This window comes from Calypte anna, chromosome 2, assembly GCF_003957555.1.
Source record: "Calypte anna isolate BGI_N300 chromosome 2, bCalAnn1_v1.p, whole genome shotgun sequence".
Classification (NCBI taxonomy): domain Eukaryota; kingdom Metazoa; phylum Chordata; class Aves; order Apodiformes; family Trochilidae; genus Calypte; species Calypte anna.
Window position 1 is genome coordinate 132384441 of NC_044245.1, and position 26896 is coordinate 132411336.

At 36.5% G+C, this 26896-nt stretch overlaps 1 protein-coding gene across 2 annotated transcripts in view; it reads left to right on the forward strand.

The window, feature by feature from the left end:
* Positions 1-26896, forward strand: part of ZFPM2 (zinc finger protein, FOG family member 2) — a 304056-nt gene that overhangs the window by 194437 nt on the left and 82723 nt on the right. For both annotated transcript variants that reach the window (XM_030445147.1, XM_030445149.1), the window contains one exon: positions 4379-4490. In XM_030445147.1, the coding sequence (XP_030301007.1) occupies positions 4379-4490 (112 nt within the window). The remainder of the gene's footprint in view (positions 1-4378; positions 4491-26896) is intronic.

Consider the following 26896-nt stretch of genomic DNA (forward strand, 5'->3'; position numbering starts at 1 on the left):
TAACATCAGAATTTCGTAGATTTCAAACAACTTGTTTATACCATATTTCTCTTCAGTGTGAGGGTTTCCTCAAGTTTCTGCCAGGCCACACACATTATGTTAGAAATCTTTGCAGGGAAGAGCGCAGGTAATGTGAACTTGTCAGCACTGATTCCATTTAGCAAGAGTGCAAAACTATTTTTGGCCCACTATGATGGCTATTTTTATCTCCATTAACCTCTTGACTGAATATAAACATTTACTGAGGGTCACCTCCCTTGTTTGGCCAGTTGCTTCAAAGGTTAGTGAAAAGTGGATGCCTGCCTGGCCTCTTTCATCCTCATTAGCTGATTCTAATTGTTCCCTGGGAGATCACAGTTTTGACCCTGTTTGTCCTTGTCAAATTTGCCTAGTCATGGCATGAAGACAAAAAATTTTGCTAAAAAAACACTGAAATTGAACTTTCACATGAAAATGACTCAAATTTGGAATATAGACATGTGCAGAGCAGTGAACAGTAGTTTTGTTCTCTAATGGGCCCTTGTTTCCAAAATGTGAGATTACTATTGTATGGCCCTGATTTACTGATATCCGTGCTAGCAGATCACTATGATTGTACTTGGGCAGTAAGCAGAATGTTTGACAGGCTTTCAAAGTAATTTGTAGTAGTTTTGGAGTGAGGAATAAAATTTTGTTTGGTTTTTAAAGTCTTATTTTTAAACAATTTTAGTATTGCTGCTACTCTGTCAAGAATGCTTTTGTATAAGAAGGTACCTTCATTAAGCTAGAGATGTTTCTAATAGCACTGTAAAAAGCCACAGCATGAAGTAGTTAACATCTCCCACCACTGTTTTGGGAATGTTCAATTAAAAATTACAGTGCAACAAATACATCTTGTGAATTACAAGATGATTTTTATAGTAGACTCGGAGAGTCAGATCATTAATGTACTCCAAGTGGGATGGTGTCCCAAGGGTAAAGAGCTGTCATGAAGAACATCTCACCCTGCCAAGAAGTTCTTCTGTTTCAAGCCAAAAAAGCCCATTTTCATATTCCTAGTAGATCTCAGTTGTGGTTGTATGGTTGGGGCAAAGGACCTGGCAGGTCTCACTTAGGTAACTCAAACAGATAGGTCCCAGGCTTCAGAGGTTGTAACCAGCACCTTAAATCCTGCAGACACTTAGTGCAGATTAAAAAGCACTGGTGTAATGCGCTCAAAGCACAATATCCTGCTTTACAAGCGGGTTGCTGCATTCTGCACCAGCTTCAGCTTTCAAATAGATTTAAAATGTAGCCTCAGGTATAGCACATTGCAGTAGTCTAATCTTGAGGTGATAAAGGCATGACTGATTTAACCATAGCTTCTTGTTATCTTGGACTGGGGTCTTTTCATTTTAACCATTTTAGGGAAAGGGCCTGCCCTGAATCAGCAGGCTTGCTTCATTTCTTACTATGTAATAAGGCACAAGAGTAAGCCTTTGTCAGTGGTGAACACCTCCTATGAACACGTGAACCTCACAGGATGCCATGCCCAAGAAGTGCTGCGGTGGTCCTGACTCATCTTACAGCTCACACAATATGCCTCTGAGGTACTTCCAAGAGAAGCTATTGCCCGTCTCCCTTAGGGGAGCTGCCAAGCTTTACAAACAGCCAGGGCTTTGTGAAGTTTTGTTTTGATACTAAAAGAAGTTTATTTACATATCTGTGCAGTTTGGGAGCAGAGCAATGGGAGAATGGGAAATTCTTTTGAGGTGTCCACCAGGTTTTCAGAGCTAGCACAGCTGTGAGACAAAACACCCTGTTCCTCCTCCAGCCTATCTCTAGTGCCTAGAGATCACTCGCAGCTGCTGAACTGATTACAAGTTTTACTGCCAAGCCAACCTGGAAGCTAATTTATTGATCTTCATGTAGCTCTTTAAATTCCAAATAGCTCTGTAAATGGAGTTACATCCTGACTGGTGGTGTTCAATCTACCTGCTGCTAATTCTGCTTGATTTCAGAAAGGGTGAGACACCAGCCTGGGTTACTAAGAAACAGGGGTGGTGGCCTGGGACTAAGCCTATCACTTACTAAAGGATAGATTAATCTCCATAAGAAAGTAAAATTGTGACTCTATCTCATTTCTTCCTCAGCAGTATGTGGTTAAGTACAATCCTTTCCCAAGACATATTTTTTTGTCCTGTCTATGTAGATAAAATCTATTGCCCAGCACAAGAAGATCCTTGTATTACTTAAGGCTTTCTGATACCACCTTAATGCAAATACTACCTTTACAGATGGGACAGACACAATGAAATGTCAGATGTCTGGGAAGAGAAAACCAGAAATAGGAATGAGTTCCTGTGAAAATTGAGTAGAGATCACTTCTGAATTTAAAAGATCGAATTTTGCTTTATTTTTTAACTTCGTCATCAACATAGAAAAATAAAAATTGTTTGAATGTCTGAATCATTTATGGTGTACATGGAAAAGTCCACTGCCTGGATAATATAGCACTGTCTTTTGAACTTGGAAATCCCAGAGGCTGAGAGCACTTACAAGCACAAAAAAAGATGTTAAAGGCTTGACTGAAATGACATTTGGAGAAATGCAGAATGTGGTAGGAACATGTCCTAGTCCTCCTCTTCATTATTGCTATGCCATCATGATTACTAACTTTCATGCTAAAACTTATGTTTAATATGGGAATGATTCTCAGCTATGTGAAGAATAGCCACTCTTCCTTGTTTCCATAGCAGTCTTAGCACTGTTTTGGTGTAAATTAACTAAAGTGCAAATTTTCTGTAATAGGATATGGAGGTAATACTTCGATTACCTTTCATCTCAGCTCTTGTAGATCTTCAATTCATGACTCATTTACATCATTATTTTCTGTGCAGTGCATATGTAAATTCTTTGCATTGATTTCATAGTTGGCAATATTGGGCTCCTTGATAATTTATATATTACCTTAACCAAAATTATAAAACAAAGATTGTCTTGTTTATTGGACAATCGCAAATCAGAATTGAAATTTAGATTTTAAATGCATGCAGTTGTATTGACTCTTGTAATATTTCATATAAGCACTTTCTGCAACTTTCCATAGAAAAAGCAGTATTAGGAGTTGAGACATTGCATGTAGGAATTTAATGTAATATAACAAAAATATTTTAAATAGTATCTTTTTTTCAATTTTTTTTGCATGTTTGGGGAATGTGATATGTTCTGTTCTTAATATACTTCACTACATCTCTAGAACAGTCCTAAATAATAAATTTGGTCAACACATCTGGCACGTAAACATATATAGCTTTGAAATCTTAAAAGCTTTTACCCTCTTAATCATATGGAATATCACAATAGAACATAGCTGGAGCCAACTTGTGATTTATTTGTGGAATATAAAAACAATTAATCAAATTATCTTAGAAAAGGTTGGAATATCTTGATCAGAATTAGATCCCAGAAACAGAAAATTAAAACAACAAAAAAAAGCTACATAGAGGATGTACTTTGTACTCTGTTGCATTTTCATGCTTGATAAAGAGAAAAAGAACTGTGAATCATAGAATTCTACATGGCATCTCAGTGCCACATACTGACAAACTCAGGATTACTCACAGCTCTTTTGCCATTGATTAGTACTAGGGGTTAAGTGTTAATAGGTTTCTTTATTTCTCAACTTTAATTTCTCAGATACCAAAATTTCTAAATACAGAATCTGATGTGTACACAGGAGCTGGTTTTGTTACATGTGTGTCTTTGCCTATAGTCCTTTCAGGTGCAGTGGATGTCATGCTTTATTTTTGTTCCTTTGAATTTAGTAATACAACTTCCTTATTGGTTTTTTTGGAAACAAAGTGCAATGATTCGTTATTATTAATAATAATTATTATTCTTTCAAACATAGTAAAATCAGTCCTTGGCAAAAGGAGAAAAAATACATTATCTATTCAGAACAGTGTCCTATGATAATACAAATGTTACCCAGGACTGATCTTTGAAATGGATACTGATTCTTTAAATTCTTTCCTGTCTGTTTCAGGAAATAGTGAGATCCTGTTGATAGTGAAGTACAATGTGTCTAAAGTTCACTTCTAAATACTTGGTTCTTTGCTGTGAAATTCATCTGCATTCCCTTTATAATTCTCAGCCACCAGAGATCTGCTTAATCTTGGAGATCTGATCCAATATCATTTGAAAAAATCCTTGATAATACTTTCACAATCAATGAAAGAACTAAAGCTTACTGCTTGTGTCTTCTTTAAAAAAAAAAGTCCTGAGGCAGGGGAATAAGACCTTAGTTTATGAGCTTGGAGATTTTGTTGTTTGCAAATAAAATTATTATTACTATTATTATTCAAGTTCTTAATCAAGGCAAGCAAATGGCATCTGTTTGTTATCATCCTTCCTACAGAAGACAAAGGCTTCAGTCCCTATGGTACTGACTGCTGGCCCCAAGTGGTTGCTGGATGTGACTTGGCAAGGAGTAGAAGACAACAAAAACAACTGCATTGTGTACAGCAAAGGTAAACACAAGCTGATTTTTTTCTCTATTTTCTTGTGCAAGGTACTGAGATAAAAATATACCTGTTGCATAACAGGAAAATGAAGTAGTTTATTTCCCCTTAAAGTGGAACAGTTTTCATAAACATTTTCCTACCCCTCTCTGGTTTTGCTCCTTTTTTTTTTTTATTCTTTATTTTTTTTTAATGATACAAAAACTTGACATGGTGTCTGTAGTGTACTAAATGCTTTATAAACACAGGAGGCCACTGGCTGACATAGGATGTACCATCCATTTCTGGGAGTTAGTGTCTCTTGAGAAACATCAGTAAAATCTATACACTTTAAAAAGGTAGATTCTTTCTGACATTTTATTGGACATATTGGATAACATTTCTTCACATTACATTAAATTGTAGACTACTAACTGAAATCTGGTTTTATAAGAAGAATTTGAACTTGATGGTACTATGATAAGGCTTCATGTCAGCATGGTAACAGAAGATAACTGAAACTGGATTTCAGGGTTGTCACCTCTGATGTTCTAGTCTCTGAATAGTGGCATGATGTGCTGATGCTTTACTGGAGTGTATTGGCTAGTGGCAATGCATATCATTACTGTCCTGTGTGAATTGTAAGATTTGTTGAAGTCAGTAGAGACACCCCAAACATATTTTGTCTAATCTACCACATCTATAAGATACTTTGGTTCAAGATGCAAAGGCTTTTGTCTTGCATCTTGAACCAGCCCAAAGAGCACTGATATCAGTCTGCAATGCCATGGACTATGCACAACACTGTTTGGTCAGTCACTGTGAAAGCTTTGTAAATGTTGTTATAGTATCATTATGTTATGCATTAACAAAAAAACAAAAACCAAAAAAAGCAAAAAAAAAATCAAACACAAATAAAAATAACAACAAAACCCAAAACCAACAAAAAAACTAAAATAAAAAAAACCAAACACCCCTCCCCCCCCAAAAAAGGCCTGACTTGAAAGCCACCTAAATACATGGAATAAGAATATCTTTCTTATTGTAGCAGGTTTTGGCATTGCCCACAAAGATCAGGTTGCAAAACTGCGACTTTCCTTCTCTGTATTTCAATCACTAATCTCAGCACTTTGTGAATACTTCAGAACATGCACTGTTCATGTTTAATTTCTTTTAGGTTTTCTTTCTAACCAAACAGACCTACTGAGATCAAAGATTTGTTTGCTGAGGCAACCTAGTGACCATTTCAGCATACAAGCATCCAGGCAAATAAGCACCCATATCAATATATTAACATACAAAACACTAATCATAACATCAAAGACTCCTAAAAACTTACTAGAAACAATTACAACTTGTTCCTATAATCATTGCAATTTATACACTTATAAGAGGATTGCTTTTAAACTGCCACAAGCCTTTGAAAGTTGAAACGCTGAAAACAGGGAATTTGCATGTTAAAAATGAGTTGCACACCAGGGTCTTATAAATTCTTTCTATTATAATTGCAGAATGCCAACACATTCATTCTGCAACCTGAAACACCTGCAGTATTAGAGAACTGGGCTCTGATTTTAAAAAAGGCTGAGCTGCCCTTCTTTTCACAGCTTGCTGATTGCTGCCCAAGTGGAAGAAGCAGGAAAGTGCTCTGAGTACCAAACACAGTGAAGGTTTCTTATGAATCCAGAGCTCCAGTTTTCTATTCATAGTATTGAATACTCACAGGCAAACTTCTCTGCAAAAACTTTTTAATGTAATTGGAAATTACTTTCACTCCAAAATATAGCTTCTGCAAATTCCCATAGGATGATGTCTTATCAAGTATTACATTCTTTCTGTAATTATACTAATACTTAGGACATATACACCAGTAAGACTTTTCATCTTCAAAGTACTTCACAAACACTAACTAATTCATTAGACAATTTCAGTGCTATTGGTCTGATTGAATCAATTGAAATACAATTACTTTTTTCAAACAGTAAAAACTTTCTTCAGATTGGTGCAATCTCAGTAGTCAAAAACATTAGTATTTTCATTCAACTGCTCTGGATTTTCTTTCACAGATGATCTGCTTATTTGGTACTTGTTTAACAAGGTATTGTGAAGCAGTCATTCAGTGCTCAAGGTGAATTCTGTTATCTCTAGAGCAGGTGTGTGTTATACCTAAAGTTGAGGATACATTTGAGCCCTAACTTATAAATATATGTTAAGGCATGCTACTTCACTATACTAGTACAGGAAATAAGTTGTAGATATGCTTTACCATTACTGCATTCTATTCATTCCCTTTCACTTTGATTTGGCTGCTTTGTCATTTATTAAGCACCTATTCTTCCCTTGAGCCCTGCTGGGATTTTTGTACTGTAAAGATTAATTGGCCTCGATCACAAAACAATGTCAAATAGAAGATGGTAAAATAAATAAATAGAATAATGTTTCTTTCTTCAATTTGTATCTCATCATTCCAGATTACATTGCCTTGATTTGTGTTAGCTTTCTATCTCCTGTAGTGCCATTACTTCTAATGAAACTGTGTCAGCTGGAACGTAGTTGTAATTCGATGTCATGTTGTAGTTGCATGTGTATAATTTTGTTAGTTTGCTTAGCAATACATTGCTGTTTCTGAAAGCAATTAGCTGAACAAATGTGTGAAACTGAACATGTAAGATTTGGTCACCTGGGAACTGTTTTCCTTACTTTGCCCAAGATGTAATGAGAGCAATACATTGGCACATATCTAAGAGGAAAATAAGTTTAACAATTCAGCACATGGTACCAGTCAGTCAGTTGCTGACTCAAGCACACGATGTATTTCTTTTTAGCCTAGTGATTTCTTTGAGAGCAGAATTTTCCCCACATCTTTCAGGAGACCATAAGAATGTCAGCCAGACTTCAGTTCACTAGAAACTATGGGCACCATAGTCACGTATGTATTGCATGTGGAATAATCACAGGGAGGGGAGTCTGGAATGGAGATCCATGAAAGTGAACTGGTTCTAGCCAGCTTTAAAACTCTCTATAAAATATTTTCCTGAGGCAAGCAAACACAAAATGCGTGGGCACATACATATGTGTGTATGTATGATGCAGATATATAGGATTCTATTGCTAAGTTATTGCAATGGAACCACAATCTTCTATATAATTTTCTAGATTAAGAAAAAAATTAATTAAAATGATACATCAGAGTACCTTCAGAGTGAATAGCTATTAAAACCTATTCAGTATTTGAAATAAGTCCAATTTAGTCAAGGATCACTCATTTCTACCTGTATTTTTACAACTGCGTTTCCCCAGTACTAGGACAAATTGGAGCCATAGTTGATTAGTATACCTTTTTTCAAGCTCTGATACAAGCTGGCTACTGGCACGTGCCATTATCCCATTCTGGTTTTTTTTAAAGGAAACTTTTACAACTGTAATTACATTTGAAAGACATGATCTTTTTGTTTCAGCATTTGTCAGATTTCTCCTATGTTTCAGAAATACTCTATTCAATAAATTAAGAGATGTTGTAGAAACAGTAACTGAAATTTTAGAGACAGATTTTACAAATTATACCTTATTTAGAATTATAAATATATTCTTTCCAAAAGCACCTAGAATTTCACTAATTCAAGCAAGATACATTAGTGGGCAGTATAAATACAAGAACCACATGGCACATAGTGCACTTGAGAAGCATTTGTGCCTAACAGAGTTGTCGACCAGACCTGGTAAATCTCAAAGACTGGAGCTAGGAGTCCCCCACAACCTAGGAGAAGGTTGGGGTATTAATTGCAAATCTTTCACTAGGACTGCAATAGATTTTAAAAATACAGCTGAATAGAAGAGAAACTGTAAAAAATACAGTTGTGCAGACTGAAAACCATGCTCATATAACAGATATTTTTCCAGATATTATTTAAACCATTTTTGTGAAATGTATGGACACCGTATGTTTAGTGGCGTTGTTAAAACAGGGTGTCTGTACAAATATTTAGCTGTGGGAATTATAAAATCATAAGGCGATTAAGTTAGCTAGTTGTGAAATTCCAATATTGCTTTTTAAATGACTTCAGGATATAGGAGGTGCTAAGGTTATTATCTGTTATCAGGAATACAGCGGAATTGTACGACTGGATAATAACTAAACAACTGACACAATGTAAAATTACATTATCAGTGTGTTAAAACAAAATTGCGCCCTAAAGGAGTCTACATGCCAGCTCAGAGCTGCAGTGTAATTATGCTTAACTCTGATAATTAAAATACAACGGAGATCAACAGAATCATTTTCATTAAGAAAATTATTAATGATGGTGGTATAACAGTAATTGATTGCAGAGCACCACAGGATAACTCTGTGCAGGAAAACCAACATGTTTAATGTGTGTCTGAGCTGGCGGGGTTGTGCTGCGTACCACCGAGCACGCTGCCCGGCCAGGTGGCAGATGCGGGGCACGTTTCCTGCTGCAAACCCCACATCAGAAAATGGCTGCTTTCAGGCTGCTGTGAGGAGAGAGAGGGCTGGGTGCTGGGGGTCAGGGTGGCTGGACAGGGTCGGAGGCAGCTGCCGAAAAGGAGCTGGCTGCCGGCAGCGACTTGCCTGCTTCTCAAGCCGTCCGTCATCTCATTTCACGTGTGGCGGTGTTTGGTTTTGCATTTCCATTAGTGATTTACTGATGCTATTTCCTCCTCTGCCTGGCCTCACTGAGTAGTTTATGCCCTTCGTTATTTCTGAGAGGATGTGAGAGAGGAAAAAAAAAAAACCATCCTCGCCCCAGTGCAGTTCCACAAGCACTGCATGACATCTCCATAAGTAATTCCACAGGAGGGTCCTGTTAATTGTCCTGGTGCGGACATATGATATCGAATGCCATAAAAAGCTTCCATCCCTCCACAAGAGAAATTGCAGCCAGTGCCCACTGAGCAACTATAACAAAATCCTGGCTAGGGAGGATGTTGCCTAAGGGTAAGATCCGAGAATAGTAATTTTCTTTTGGTGAACACAAAACCGAAGGGGGGGGGTGGCGGGTGGGGGGGGGGCACGGGAAGGGGGTGGTGAGGAAATTCAGGAGAGTGCTTCTCCACACAGCTAAGGGATGGGTACTTGCTCAAACAGATGCTGCTTTTGAAAGCTGCCCAAAAAAGTCTATTCTCCAATCACAATGGAGAACAAGCCTGCTAGGGTGGATTTACAGGATGAGATTAGTTAAAATGACAGCTGCCCACACTGAAACTGTGTCATGTAGCTAATTTATAAATAGAAATTTGAGAAAAGGCAGCACACACAAGAGGGCAGAGCAGAAGTCAGGGCTGGAAGCAGAAGGCTGTGCTCAGCTTGGCCAGTGCTTCCCTTGTTTTGCTGTCCAGTGGTTGTCTAAAAATACGTCAGTAAATATATAATTGTGCACTTAACTTCACTAGTACTGAGATGAGTTATTAAGCTGATGTGTGTGCGATGCATTGGAGTGTAATACTGTAAAAGTATTACATGAAACTAATAGTAAGCATGGAAGGTGATTTTTTTAATTAATTTTGCCAATTTAAAATAGTCTTTTTTTTTTTTAACATATAGGAAAAGTCAGATATTGCAACAGAAAGGTTCTGTATTTTTCTTTAGTGGTACAGGATTGCTTTTCTTAATTGTTCCATGAAATTCTTGATACCATGTTTTCCCCAGCAAATGAGTTTTCAGTTAGCAAATACTTTTTTTTTCCCCTGCAACTTGAGGCAATGTAATGGTACATTGCATCACAGACATACAACATCAGAGACCCTAATGAGACACAGGTCAAACATTGTAAGGGGTTTAAACACTGCTGCATTCGAATAAGAGTGTATTTTGTTTTGGGTCAGAGAACAAGCTGTTTAATAGGCCAAAGGTTAACTTGGGGCATATATTTTAGATTGCAAGGGGCTTTTTTCCACTTGCTATTAAAAGCAAATTGAGTGAATTTAGTCTGTTCCACATGGACAGTCAGAGAACTGCAGTATCTGCTGTCCCTCTGGATGCCTCCATTAGCTAAACGACATGCTGAAGCCTTTGATGGTGCTACAGGTTTTTTTTCTTTCTTGGTAGCCACTGACAAAAAACTGAAATTTTAACAAAATTCAAGTGATCCTTTTACTAGTATCAAAGGCCCATGGAAGACCTTGCTTTACATTTTGTTTTTCACAATACTAAAAAATTGCAATATGATTAAATGTATAATGCTGACATAACATCTCTATAAGGGCAATATACCTTCACAGACACTGAAAGAAACATAGATACAGACATAAAGATACGAATGGTAGGCAAGTAGATGGCACCATTCATGTTTGGTTTTTCAGGAGTGTTGAGAAAAGAGGCTGCCTAATGCCACTGTTTCAAAGGAAAGTATTGCAAATCAGTCCTTCTACTTCACTCCCTGGACAAAGAAGTAGAAAATATTTTTCCCCATGACCAGCAATATTTATTGCTTGCTGATGGCAGGCACAAATCAGACACAATTCAGCTTCAAACAACTCATAAAGAAGGATTGTGCTTTTTCCTTATTTTCATTTTTACCTATGCAAATAGATCCAATGGGAGATTATCTGCTTAAAGGAGTTTAGAGTTCAGGGCCTTGTGTGTGGTATTAGTTATCTACAAGGAAAAAGGTTGTTTTACATGTCTTTATGGAATTAGTATAATATGTGTATAATAGCATACAGCCAATTATTACATGCCCTTTAAATTCCAATGACTGGTAAAAATAAATTTGAACATTATCCAGAGTTGTTTTTTTTTTTTTCCAAGATATGTATTGCCCCTCATTTTTTTAAATCAATTGCAGAAGAATCAGTCATCTAGAAATAATTTTGAGAAAAATGTCATAATTTTCAGAATATGAGATAGAGGCCAAATTTGCTTTATTTTCTTTTAAATTAAATTATTTTTCCATCCATTATGCTAAATAAAAACTGAGGACTGCAGCAAACCTTGTGACCCCAGTATCTCATGGTGGCATTGCCTCTGTCATCTTCCCTGCAAAGCAAAAGGGGAAAAAAAAGCCCCCAAATTTGCTGAGCCACACATTTCAAGTTGTCGACAACCCCATCCACAAGAAAACAGAAGAAAATATATTTGCACTCTGTCCTGTCAAAAGGCTTTTGCCTTATCTTGAGAGACTGTCAGGGCAGGAACATCATGGAATGGACAGGAGTCTATTAAATTAATAAGCTGCTGGATGGTGTCTGGAGAGTTATGATGCTCCATAAATCCAGTTTGATCATGGTGGACAAGGTTTAAATCTGCAGCTTTCTAATACACATCCAAGTCCTGGATTGGATTTGAAGTTTTGTACTGGAGACACAGAGATAGTCCTGCAGCTTGTGCATTAAGATTTATTTTTTTTTTTTTTTTTTCTTTATTTCTTTTTTTCTTTTTTTTTCCCCTACACTTCTTGACAAAAATGAAAACACCTTAGGGATCTTGGCAAATATTACTACTTGAAATGAAAGAGTTGTTGTCAAGGTGAAACCATGACCTAGAGGCCTAAAAGCAAACCTTGGTCAGTCTTTTCAGGCAGCTCCATTGGTGCTGAGTATAAAACATCTGTACAGAAGGAAACGGGGCTTCCTGCAGATTCATGTCTTGACTGTTTTATAGTGTTTCCTATCAAATATACCTACTGTGTATTTGTGATGTAATACAAACTAGTGCTGTGCCATGTAAAAGCAAAGGCTAAAAAAATATAGAAATATATTCTTCCCCTGCTGGAGGTGGTTCTACGTATAACTGACAGTGTGGTGTGAAATTTTGGTGCCAACTACCTCTAGATGGATTAAGCCCAGTGGTAGCAAATAGAAGGGGACTCTTCCATAGCATTCAACGTGCCAAGCTCCCAGGAACACCTGTGTTACATGTAGCTGTGCTGTCTATGTAGAGCTGGACTGCCTGCAATGCCATGTAAAAAATTAAATAAAGAATCATGGTGGAAGGGTTTTATTTCTAACTGCTTACAAGCAGGGCCATTACTATGGCAAAACAGGTGGAATTCTCTTGGCCACTTAATTGTACCTGCAAACCAGTGTTTCATTATTAGGTACCTAAGCTCATATTCTTGTTACTCTGGGGGTTCTGGTGGGTGATAGTTGTTGTTGCTTACATGGGCAATGGCACAGCCAGCAGTTCTGTCTTGCAAATTCCCTAGCCATGTTTTTAATCCTGACTAATTTATTTATTGATAGCATTTAGAATCTGTATAACTTTTAAAAGCAATCTGCTGTCAATTTTCTTTCCTTGCTAATTTAGGACCTTAAAGAAACTTCTTGATGTTAAAGTAGTAATAACAATTTGTGTGTTAAAGAAATGGATAGCTTCTGTAGCAATGCCAAGGACACTGAGATTTGTTTCATGCCCAGGAAAATAGATTCAGAGCTGAAAGCAATTGAAAAAGCTCTTTTAGTGTCTAGGTTTACTTAAACAGAAATTGGAATCAAGATGTAACCTTCAGTCACATCCATACATACATCTCCCTCCATTGTCTTCCAGAAATTACCTAAGAGCTGTAGCCAGGGATCATATGTGACTGAATCCTGACCTCTCTATTGATCCTTGCAATTATTCTGTGGACTCTGTGATCCAAAGATCACTGTCAGCATTTCTCTCCTTCTCCCATGGCATTCTATCACTGCTCCCTTTGCAGACAGAGGCCACAAGAATCAGGACATCACAATGGGGCACTGTGACACTGAGGCCAGCAATGTGGACCACATCCATTTTTCCTAATGCAATGGCAATTGCACCCTGTTGTTAGAGGAAGGTTACAAGTGTGGATCATAAGGTAGGGAGGAGGAAGAGTAGAAAAATAACTCCAGCCTGGTGGGAAATCTGGGAGTCACTCATTGCAGCCCCCATATGGATGAGGCAGAATGCTTCCACTGCAGGCAGCTGCTTGTGTCCTCTCCAGTGCTGGGGCATCCCTCAGGCTTCCCACTTTTAGTCTTTGAAGAAAACTGAGGAACGTGTGGAAAGGTAGCAACCTGCTTTGGTGTGTGCTTAAGAAATGAAGTCCTGTCATTGCAGGCACACAAACAGAAGAGGGAAAAAAAAAAAAACAGAGTTGATTTTTTCTTTCTTGTTTCAGTGGTTTTCTGTCAGGGCACGCTGGGCAATACGATGCTGACAAACAGCAAATGGTGATTTTGAAGCAAGTTGCAATGCTGAAGCAGATTTAGTAGAGATATTCTGTGATGAGCAGTGATGCACATGACTGAATTGGTCAGTGGCTTGCAGAACCAAGGTTTATTGCTGGAGCAGAAATTGCCAGTAATATAATTTCCTACGATAATATCATAACATACAGGCTACACACTGTATACATAGTATACAGAATATATACATTCATAAATAAATGCATACATGCATACTTATATATATAAGTAACTCAGGCCTCAGTCAGTGTTTCACTCAAGACACAGGAGGTTCTGAAATATTCCTAGAGCCACAAATATATACTCTTGTATAGACAATTCCAGTTGTTCTCAAAAATTACACCTTCACAGGTTAATAATAATTGAAAAGACGTTTATCAAATCTTGTTTGGAAGAGTTAGAATTTTTTTAATTTGGAAGATAGGATAAGGCCTAGCTGGCATTATGACAGCTCAAGAAAAGTGCTAGCATTAGCTCTATGAATTACAGAAGAATGTTAGTTTTGCAATAAACTTGTGAAAGTGAAATATGGCACAAAAGATTGATTCTGGGGAGTGAAAATCAATGTAAAAAGAATATAGAAAAGTTAGATTGCATAAGAAGCACTAGAAGACAACTGAATTCAGTGTTAGTCATATGGATTCATAACTGTTATAACTTATTTAAAAGTAGAACATAGTCAGATAATACATTCTGGGCTATAACATGATTTTAGTGAACGGAGAGTTCTTGTTTGTAATAGTGATGATACTGAAACACGCACAAATTGAAAATTTGCTTTTACATTGAGTATATAAAAGTAATGTGGAAGCAACATATTGAGTAGTTAGGACAGTGCACATATTATTTAAGATCTGAACAAATGAAAGAAATTTGTGAGAAAACCAAGGATCAGTGGGTTAATGGGAATTGAGTGATAAACCCTTACCTTCAACTTGGAAACTGCTGTTAGCTGAAACAAGTGTTCATAAATGTAGGAACCAAAGCATATGAGACATAGGGGAGACAACTGTGTCTTTGGCCTGCCAAAATGTTTGCTGAAATTATAAGATGGGCAATTGAACTTAAAGTATGAGATGAAAAGGAACTGTTTCACACTAGGAGATGAGAGTGGTGGCATCAAGAGATCACTATGTGTCTTCTATTAATAAACTGTTCTCTTAAATGTGAACAGGCTTGCTTTTATGGTGGCTGCATGTGCATGTTAATAGATTTAAATTATGTGAGGTTTAAATGCATTTTCAAGTTACAATTAAATGAAAATTTAAAATAAGACTGACAGTTTGCTAAGGCTAAGGCAGTTTTATGATTAAGGTTCAATTAAATTATATTTATCATTGGAGCAAATGAAGTATAAAATCACAAACAATGATATTTTTCAGTGGCTTACTTTGGAGGAAAGTGTAGCCTGGAGTATGACTTTCAGAGTTTTATCTTCCATTCCCTCCTAAAGTAAAAATTAATTAGGGCTAAACAAGCATTGGCTATGTGTTCAGAACACCATCCTGAGAATCTTTCGTGGACCAGTGGTCCAGGAGCAATTTACAAAGAAAGCTGTTTTGTGATGCAAAGCATTATGTAGTTTATTTTGATTTAGCTAGGTAAGTTAGGGGAAAAGTTGAAATTTTAATAATTGTTTAAAGAAAGAAACATTTTTTGTTGCTTTCATGGAAGTGACTTTCAGCCCTTTACACTCACTCAGATGATCTGCTGAGATCAAGTCTTTAAACAGTTCTTTCTCTTTTCATCTATTTTGTATGTAAATCCCTAAATGCCATGAGCTTTGCAGTAAGTCAAGGAGAGAATCCTAGTTTTGTACATGCAAGCTAATTCTCTATTACATACACTGCACCATAACATATGAAAGAATTTCTGGCTTGCCACAATATATATCGTCATCAGCTTTATATAAGTGTGGCACTGCTCTCTCCTTCTCAAATACTTCCAATAATTTGTTATTTATTTTCTCTTTATTTTGCCCTACAGAAATGCATGTAAGAGAATAACAATATGCATTCTGGGTTTTTGGTTTGATCTTAGTTTTATAATCAGAGATATAACAAGTGGATTAACTTTGGATGTTGAACAACTTGAGTTTTTTCCATGGATTTAAAAACTGATCCACAGCTTTATAAAATTTTTTCTTCCCAAAACACTATTCCTCTTCTTTGTAAGAATGTTCCTAGGTGATGGTAGGCAGAAAAAATTCATTTCAGATCCATTACACCTAAGAAAAGTCTTTAATGTATTCAGCTTGAAGATTCCAAAAAGTGATGAGCTGATCTATGGCCTTCCTCTCTTTAAGAGCATATGTACATATGCAGTGAACTGAAGCATGATCCTAGTGTTAGCACTTGGATTTTTGTTGTATGTTGCTAATTATTGCAAAGTCTAAGCATGTGAATAGTTTAATACTCAAAGGTCTAATTGTACAGGGAGTATTCAGTTCCTGAGCTACAGAAGTCTCTAAAGGCACCCATTGAGAAGTTCTTTCCTTAAGAATATCATTTTTTTTAAATGGTATCTTCTTGGCTTTTAAACTGTTACATTGGAGATCTAAAGAATTTGCCCTTAAACTGAAGATATTGAAAGAAATTATTAAGTTCAGGACTGCTATTTTTGTGCATCCGTCCTGTATGGTTGTATTATGCCCCCTGTGTAGTTGCTGGTGATTCTTCTGTAGTGTTACAGAAGAATCATTAGGCATTGATAAGATGAGGTTTCCTTTGCACACAGTATCCTGACAGCCTGCCATCAATAACTGGAAGCGTTCTTTATTTTTACATAGTTCCTTTACCTTCATTTTTTCAGGAGGTAAGTTGGGTCAACTTGCCTTTGCAATTGGCATTCTCCAGCCACTATTACTAATAATGTTGGCTACCGAGGAAGAAGAAACCTGCATTTTTTAACAGTAAATATAAATCTAATTCTGGGTTTTGAAAATGGCCTATCAGATTTTAGCTGTGTGCCATGAATCAAACACCTGATTTATCAAACTGAGTCATTTTACATAGTAGCAACTTGTCAGAGCCTAGTGTAAGGGTACCTGTGATTCAGACTGCAATGAATTTTTTAGCTGTATCCCCCCAAAAATTCTCTAGTTGGTGCATATACCCAGCTGGGCATGATAAGAAAATATCTGCACTGTTCCTTTCCTAATTATTTATTTCCATATGGTATCTCCGGTGAAAATCAGTTAATATTTGTAAAGCTAAGAAGTTTTGTAGAATAATACTGCAAATGGAGGACACAAAAAGAAGAAAAATCTTTACTCTGATGAAGAAAAATTTGGTTTTACTTAGGAAACAATCCTACTTCTCTTTGGTATTATTAAAGACAACTTAGAGTTTTAAACTCAGTATTTGAGTAGAGTTACTATATTATTTCATTTATTCTGACATAACTATTATTTCTCTGGCCAATTGACTTTTTTTCATAGCACTAAATGCTTAAGACAGGAAATATCTGTTAGTGTTTGGGGATGTTTAAAATATTTTCAGTATACAACACTTGGCTGGTGCTCTTTTTTTTCTTCTTTTTTCTCTTTTTTTTTTTCTTTTTTTTGCATTGGTCTGTTACCTTCACTGACGTAAGCTGTACAAAATGGAAATAGTAGAGAGCCTTCTCAGAATATCCAAAAAAGGATGAACCAAGTCTCTCAGTAGCCCTTTCTAGCATTTATACCATATCATCATTGTAAGCACCTAATGAATCTGAACTCTTCCCTCCAGAGACAGAAAAATATTTCACCAGACAGAGTTAAGTCATCAGCAGGGACATAGAAGTCCCCTGACATCATGTCGTCACAGATCCTAAATATTGCATCACAAGTGCAGCTCATCTTTGGCAAACTAAACCAAAATTCCTTTAGGATTTTTTAATATAAAATTATTACTTTCTTCTTGCATGGGCAACTCACACTGAGTTGCTTAGAATTTGAAATCTTTCATATCATCAGTTCGAGAGGGAGTGTGAGCTACAAAAATATTGAGGTAAACTTGTCATTGTTTTTTCAAAGAGAGAAGAAACCAATACTTGAAATATTAGCAGCGATATTAGCTTGAAATATTAGCTGACGTGGATTTGGGAAGAGGTTGTAATTCTTGCATTAAAATCTTTTTTTCCAGATTGTACCCTTTCTTATTTCATAAGGCATTATGTAAATTTTTTAACAGAGGGAAATTGTGAAATCTTTTTATTCTTTTGGAGTAAAGAAAAAGCATAAAGGCAACCAAATGGCCTAAACATTATGTTATTCTACATTGTCAGATTTTGTATGGGTATCCCTAATACTTCTCAGGTTCTAGTCTTCTGTTGATATAGTTTCAATAGATAGACAGAGGAAAGTGCAAGGACTAGGACCAGCTTTGACAGCTTTTTTTTTCATTCTTTTTTCTTTTTTTTTTCCTCCTCCTCTTTTAATCCCTGTGGGGCTCTGTGATTTTTCATAGCTGGACTAAAGTTGTGTCAACGGGAGACTTGCACCATAAAGACTGAAATGTTAAAGAAAGCTACAAGGAACAGCTTTGAGGCAAGGTTTCAAGCTTTGTCATCACGCTTGAAGAATTTTCTGTTTAATGTACTGTAATGCAGTATTCAATGGGGACAAGTTTAATTGAGTTTTACACAACCCAGTTGGGAGTAGCGCTGCAAGGTAGGTGATGTCTAGGTTTTTAATCTTCCACTCCAGAGAGGCTTGTTGACGAAGTGGTTCTTTCTCTTTGTAAGAAAAAAGGGAAGCATGAGAAATGATACATCCGTGGATAAAACCAATTGGCAACCCCCAAAGGAATGAGGGCGATAAGGCGAATCCAGCACTTGTAAGAAATAAAAGAATCCAACTGTTCATTTAAATGAGAAACAACACGTGTGATTGAGGAGGCAGGGAGGCTGGGCGCTGGAGTGGGGAGGAAGGGACTAACAAACAGAGTGGCTGGTGTCACTTGGGCGTCCCGCACAAACAAGCCAGGGTTTCTTAGGTGGATTACCAAAGAGATTGTTAACGACATGTATTTTTTAATGAACAAGGAGAGCCAGGCATTTCCTCTATCAGAGAAAGTGGCTGAAGTGGCAGGAGGGAGGAAGCTGCTGTTAGGCAAGCCCTACTTAAAGAATTGCTATTCCTTCCCCCAGGCCTAACAGCAGCTCTCTATCAAACAGTGTAAAAATAGCACTGGACCCTGTCAAAGAGAAAATAATACCTTCTGTGTAAGCCTTAAGTGTATTAAACTCTAGTCCTGTTCAAGTTACTCCTGCTAGAACTTAAGCAGCCAAAAGGATAAAAGTGTGCAGTCAATATCCTGCCAAATAATCTCACCACTTTGGCTCTGCATCCCTGCTATAGCAAAAAATGTTTCATTAGCCCTAAAAGCACTGTCTGCCCATCATTAAAAATTCTGCTCTTGCCAATCGTGTACAAGTACATGTTATAGCATATCTTAATTTTCACTTGTAAAGCAATACCAATACTGTTCCCCTTGTTTTCTCTTGATATTCCAGAGATTTGACCTAGTGTGTGACAGAAACTTCGTTTTGTCATTCAATGATCATGTTGGCATTTATATACTCAGAGATATTTTCCTCCTCTCTCTGGAGTCCTTCACTGGTGGAGACACTGTTGCACCATGATGGAGTTCAGGTTTTTTCTGTCACATTAACAACATACCTTATTTCACTTCATCACAACCAAGAGGACTTAACAGAGTGGGTTTTTTCCATAAAAGATTGAACACCAAGATTGGCATGAACTCAAACAAGCAGTAGTTGAGGGGTGTTTTGATGCCAAGTGAGACAGATCTTTTGGGGAAGCCGTGGTGCAAGGAGAACAGCCAGCCAGGCCAGCCCAGTGCCCCTCTGCCCCGCTCCCATGGAGCCACCTTCTAGTGCCACAAACAAGCCCCAACAGCAAGCTCAGCCTCACACCTTTTTACAAACTCACCAGGACCCCTTTCTTGGCCCAGGGGAGGGAAGCTGGCTGTTGCAGCTAGTCCAGCCTTCTCTCAGGAGCAGAGCAAGGGGTGTCTTTTCACGACAGCCTGGAAAGCCTCAGTAACCAGTGATTGTGTAGGAGGCTTGAATTTCACCCACAGAACAGATATGGTGAGACAAATTGGAAATTGCAGCAGAATATGCAGAATTTGCACTGTGATTTTATCCGTGGCACCACCAGAATCCATGTTAAATTTATAAATACAGTACACATGCAAAGTGTAGAGCTGAGCAAATAATTCACAATGAATAATTTATCTGGCAAATTTAGCCTTTTTTTTTGCTCATGAAATATCCATGAACAGATCTCTGATTTGTAACTGCAACCTTTACAGTGCATTAGCATAGGTTGTTTTTTTTTTAATTTAATTTCCCTGTGTAGTTTGGTGGAAAAAGTAATTCCCTGTTATTAATCATATTAACATTTTAAATAGTCTAAAAGTAGGCTTTGAAGTTCAGCCATCAACTAAGGAGCTGAAGGAGATAGGTGTTTTTACCTTGCTGCTGCTGTGGCTTGTAGGCAACACTTAGAAGGAGACATCACAGCAATTTTTATATTTGCAGCCTCTCCGTTTGGCATAATGAAATAGAGAACTTTCTCATCTTTACTGGAAGCGAATATTCTGAACAATAATGTTCACTGAAGCACAGATTTTGGATTCAAAGCTGAGGTGGGAGAGCTTGGGAGGATGGGACTGCTCCCTCAACTTTTTAAATAACATGAATGTTGAAAGATTTTGCTCATCTCTGTTGTAATACATGCAATATAACCCTGTTATATCCTGGCACTGACATCCTGTGATCTATCTGCAAGGGCTGAAAAAATGGGGAGAAATAAGACTCACATTTCAAAAGGCCTTAGCAGAATTTGAAGCACTGTTTTCAAAATTAATAGCTTGTGGTTATATAAACATTAAGTAAAAGGCTGAGGGGGTCTGAAGTAAGCAGTTTGAAAACATAGCATTAGCAGACAAGCTTACTGAAGATCTTTAGAAGATACATATTTTCAGAATCTTTTTGTCTTTCTAATCTACTGTATTTGAATACAGTCAAGCAAAATGATCACTATTTACCATAGACCAAACCTTGCAGAGTTTAACTGTTTTCAGCTAAGCTGTCAAGTGAATTTTTTGCATCTTTTTAAAAAATACAGATACACACTGCTACTGTTGATAACTTTTCAATTTATGGAAATTCCTCCCATTATTCCAAAATTTCCAAAATATACCAAATTTTATCTTTATTTATGTAAAGCTGATCCTCACAGAGAATGCTGAAGAAATAAGCAGGAATATAAGAAAAATCTGTTGCGAAACTTTAATCAAGTGGGGCTCCTATAACCAAAAGAATGCATTTTTGCTTTATTTCACATACTTAAGGATAATGGTTTTTTAGGCTCTCAGATTAACCATATAGCTCTGCGTGGAAGAACAGCTAGAATAGTAATATCTATCTGGTCAATTATCTTCTTATTGTCTGCAATCATAGTAAATCCGTCAGCTTTGCTGGGAAAAAGGTTTACTTTCTTATTTCTAATAGTATGCCAAAATTCTATACACCTAAGAAAGAGTCCATTGAATCTTACTCATATAGATTCCTCCTCAGAACATTTCAATAAGTTCCAAGAAGTTTTATATCAGTTCAAACCTACTGATGACATTGAATGCTTTCAACAGCTGCCATTAAAAAAAGACCCAGTTTGGCCCTCAGAAACACCCATACTCAGTCATGAGTGATGTAGGAAGGACCCATCTTGACATCAGAGGCAGGATGAGTTTAACAAACTGTTATTTCTTAGAAACTGATCCACTGAACATAGAAACAATTGAGGTATCAGGAAAAGCTCTGCCTCTGATTATAATAGGACATGATTGGAAATAATAAAAATAAGTAATTCACGAATTCCTTCTCTGGTATTATATAATTACAAAAAAAAATCTTCTGGACATTTGAAAATAATCAATCAGCTAAACATTTTATGAAGAAGGAAGAAATTTTGGTGTCTCTCCATTATGAAGACATGAGACAGTTTTGCTTTGTTACAAGAAAAATATGCATAAGATACTCTGCTTGCATTCTTTACAGAGCTGCTCCAAGCAGAGAACTCAAATATTCTCAGTGACAGAAGAATTCATACAGTCCCCAAAAGTGCTGTTATAGGTAGATTAGAATATAACAAAGGCAGATACTGTTGCAGGTCCTCTGGAATGATCCCGAGTGCCACTATACATCCATTCATGCATACATCCAAATTCATTGAAATCAGGGCTCAGCCTGAATGGGCATCCCTGAGCAGATATAGTGAAACCCAGGTTAAGCAAGATCAGTATCAGCAGAACTTGGATGTAGTTCAAGTGGCAAACTAGGTCAAGTCTGTAGATCTGATTCTGATCTGTATTCTTCCCAGCATTCCATTTTTAAATGACATAATTTCACAGCTAGGGATGGAATAAGATCGGGGAACAGGGGATTTCCCAAGTACTACCATATCTGACATCTTTGTCCCTCTCACAGAAATATAAGTACATGTGCATGTTTGTCACCTATGAGAAATAAAATAAAACAGAACCTTACTCTTCAGGAAATCCTCATGCAGAAAACCAAAGCAATCTATAGACTACCTATGTATTTCCTTCAGTTGCATTTAGAAATAATGTTTTGGGGAAGCACAGGTCTCCAGTCTTCATAAAGTCATAGACACCAATACTTAATAAGGATATCAATCCCAAATTTATTTTTTAAAGTAATAAGTTCCAATAATATTTTTCATTTCCATTATTTCACATGTAAATAGTCATCCAGAGATAACAGGCACATCCACACCTGAAGACATGGTTAGCTGATTTCTCTAGAAAATGGCATTTTGAACATCCCATCCAGCACTCATGATGGAAAGAGGGAGACTGGTTCTGTACACCATGCTGTGAGAGGGACACTTGGGGTTTTGGGACTCAGTGGAGACACAGCAGTTAGATGAGTAACAAGTGCAGGGACCACTAAATGGAGAAGTCGTAGATGATCCTGCGGAGGTAAATAATCTTTCTGCTTGAACCTTGTGCTAGTGGGATGATCATGAGATTTAATAATGTTATTTCAACTTGTGTTTCAATGTCAAATCACTGGATTTAAATTGATAACTCTTGAGAGCAGCACAAATGAGAGTTAAATACCTGTGCAGCTGCAAGAATTATATTTGATTGTTTTTTCTTTCTAAAATTGACAAACAAAATAATATATTAAGATAACTTAATTGGGTAGGAATCAGCAGGGCTTAAATCTAATCAACTCTATAAAGGAAGACTGTGGAAGCTTTAACACATGAAAACATCACCCAGAAGCACAGACTGCAGAGATGAAAACATGCAAGGGGAAAAAAAGAAAGTGAGAATTTATCTTTGTTTCATAGATAATAACATCAGCACACCTATTATTTTTAGCATAATATATAATAATATTTATAAATTTCCTATAAAAATATATGTTCTCTCTTACATTAATTAATTTCTGATACTGTCCTGGTGCAGCTGGAAACAAGTTCTAAGAATATCTCTCAAGATTCATACTTGTAAATATTTACTCTGAAGTCTACTAATGAGTTCCTCTGTACAATTTCTTAATTATTTTACTCCCAAACAAGTAAAGATCAGAAAATAACGGTCATATCATATTACAAAACAACCCAAAAACTTTACAGGAAATTTGATTTTGGCATTAGAGAATATGGAGCTTTGTAATTGCTATCTGAAAAAGTATTGTTTTTTTTTTTCTCATCTAATTTCTGAATTCATATTAAAATGCTAAATCCTCTTGTTTTCGGACTTTTTTTCTGCATTCTTACAAATGCTGTCTTAAGCTTTCCCACTAGGTATTCAGGTTTTGTCAAAACATACAAGTTTACATCCAGTTTTGCCCAATTAAGGGATCTTCATTTCCATTTCACCAGAATTTAGGAAAATGAGTTCAATTGCAAGATCATACAGTGATTTAGCTTCCTAAATGATTGCATAGTATTTTGAGAAGAAATGAAATTAATTCTGTCAAGTCTGGATTATTTTTCAATTTATTTTCTCTTCTATAAGAAGTTTTCTATTGAAACGAAAAGCTGTATCTTCAGGAGTACAGCTCAATTTTGTAAAAAAAATGTGTTGGAATTGCTAAAAAAATACAAAGAATTAATGATTTTTAGAAAATGGACGGTAGAAAATATGGCTGTATTAATCAGCCCATTTTTTTTCTTTCTTTTGCCAATGGGGGAAAAAAAAAGCAAGCATACAAGCATGCGTTGTATTCTCTCTGATATTAAAATCTATGGGAATTTGATGAGATAAAAGGAATGTTAAATGAACATTCTTCCTCTAAACAGACATGTCTAGAAAGGCAATTTTAGTAGTACAGCAGTGTAGCATTTTGTTTTTTCTGCAATAAAGCCATCAGATCAATAAAAAATTATGTAGCAGATTATTATTACACTGTGCTCACCATAGCTCTAATCGTAAATAATACAGCAGTTATCCTGGTTATATTAATTATAATTAGAATGCAGATAATGCAGACGGTCTTTTATTACTAGAGCCAAATCAATTTTCCAGTGTTATTCAATGCAAGGTCACACAAAGTTGTTGAAGCTCTTAGACTTCTTATGAAATGACCTGCATATGTAAGAGAGGGTTGGCTCAGCTGTGTAAGACACATTGACTGGGAAGTGCATTGAAATAATTACAGCCATGAACTCTTGCCTATAATGGCAGAATTTCATTTTATAAAGTAAGCATAGCTGTAATCCAGGCTCCTTTATGGTGGGAAGCCTCATAAATCTTTCAGAGAAGACGAAGTCTTTCTCTTATTTGCAAAGCAGAAATCAAAATGAATTAGTTTCAGTTATTCTTTCCATCTGTACTGTTGTGTTAAGTATACTGAACGTGTTCACGTTGTGTATTAATATGGAAAAAAAATTAAAAGAAGGAAATATTTCACAGAGATATTTCACTACATTATTTTAACATGGACTGTTTTAAAGTTCATGAGTTTAGGCTCTGGGTCTCTTCTGGATCACTTAAAGCTTTTATCATCTTATAGGATTGCACTGGCTTAATGTATTTGTCTCATGGCTTCAGTTTAACTCAGACTCACAGAGGAACTGATATGCTTAAAATGTGCCTGTCTGTCCTGTAACTGATGTGCAGATTAGTAGGACACTGCCAGATAATCATCTCTGAGATGCATTGGATTCATATGCGTAAATGACACATGGCAGAGAGTGGGAAAGATCGTGGAAAGTGTCATTTAGTTTTGTGCTTTTCTGTTTTTTTTAAGCATGCATACAGATGGCCATTAGATATGCTCTATGCTGGATTCTTGCAGTTTTGAATTCACTTTTCTTCTTTTTGTTCTATCTGTCATGGACCAAAATGCTTCCAGAGAAACAAAGCAAACAGTAAACAGCAGAGGCTGCAAATAGGAGCTAGTTAGTGAGAGGAACAATGCTAGGAGTGATGTAAAGAAGAAAGGATTTGTTGCTCTTTGCTTGCTCACTTACTTTGTTTTGTTTTGCTTTGTTACTGAATAGAACAGATGCTATAGAAAAAAAAAAAAAAAAAAAAAAAAAGAAAGAAAAAAAATGGCCCTCCACAGAGAAAAAGTGCCTTTATATGAAGCTAGTGGTGATACTTAAATCTTTAATATTCCTCTGAACACTGTACTCTCAAGTCTGCTTGCAAATTTGTTTTTAAATAAGAGGAAGTTTGGTATGTGTATGAGAGAAGAGTGGTCCAGGTAATCTCCTGCATACCCACGTGTGTGTTTGGTCTTACGTCTGTTCTCTAACTCATACTTAAAGTGAGCAGAATGGTCGCATTTTGAAAAGGGTCTCTGATCACTTTTTGCTTTTTAGCTTGTCAGAAATCCTATTACTAGCACTACCTGAGCTTGAGGAATCCAGTTATTTGAATCAAAATGTTCCCTCTGACAGTAAGCAAGGAAGGAGACAAAGACTTTTGGCAAGCAAATGAATCTTAAGTACACACACTGGAAATGTTTATACTTCATTCAAGATAAATGTAGCATGCTTTTTGATAGTATATCACAGTGTTCAGCTTATAGAATGTGAACTGGGTTTATGTGTGAGCAAAAATGTGACAGAAACATAGGAAAGGTTGTCAAGGAAAGCTTGGTATAAAAGGACTTCGAGGCTTTACTCAAATACTGAAAATTCACAGTTTCAAATCAAATTATTCTAAAGGTAAGTGCAAAATTTTTTTCAAATATTCAGAGATATTTGTCTGACACTTATTATTTTATATCTCTACTTCTTGTGAATATCTCAGTTCAGGAAGAGTTGATTTAATCTTATCTAGAGATGAATTGATCTCTCTGAGCCCCACATGCCTCTTTATTTTGGTGACAGTAGTTCAATGAAGATTTCCCATAAGGCTCCTGTTTTCTATGAATACATTGCTGGGTTTATTTGGTTTGGTTTTTTGTTTTAATGATAATAACTAAAGGTTTCTAAGACTGGGATGTAAGACAGAACAAGGAAACATCGGGGCAAAGCTGATTTTAGTTTATCAGTTTTGCTGAAGTTTCTGCTCCATTTTAGCCATTAAAAGACGCCAGCATATTTTTCCTCTTTTTCTTCTGTTGATTGCTTTTATACAAAGGAAGAAAACTCAGACTTTTGAAAAGTTCATGTTAAAACCAAGCAGTACAAAGGTACACTATATGATTGCTTGGTGTACAACTTTTTCTTTGCTTTGCTAAAAAAATTCTGAAGCTTGTGGTATATGTTCTTGTGAGGGTTTTTTTTTAAGGCACTCTATCTCAGAGGTAGCATGTGTATCAGGGGAGGAAGGGATTGCTATGGTAAGTACCCCTGCTTCAAATAATAGGATTTGGGAATTATTTTCAGTCCAAAACATAAGGGAAAAAAAATGTCTAAAAGTGACCTTGTCGTCTGAATTAACTTCCATGAGATTCCACTTTAAAATGATATGCCCAGTATTATCATTTTACTGCCAAAAACTGGGAACACTTCCAAATTTTGACTTACAAATTATTGTACTTCCAACTGAAAAAAAAAAAAAAAAAAGAAGCTTTTTGAAGTACTTCTTTTTGTTGAATACTGTAATAGATGGCTCTGTAAAATCCTGCGTAAATGGCCAAGACCGCAAGTTCGAGCTGCCCCCAAGGCAGTCTTATCTTACACACAGGCTTTTAGAAGATTTTTGTTTTGTTCTTGAATGTGTGTAGTTTATGTGTTTCATCAGAAGATGCCTGGTTTTCTG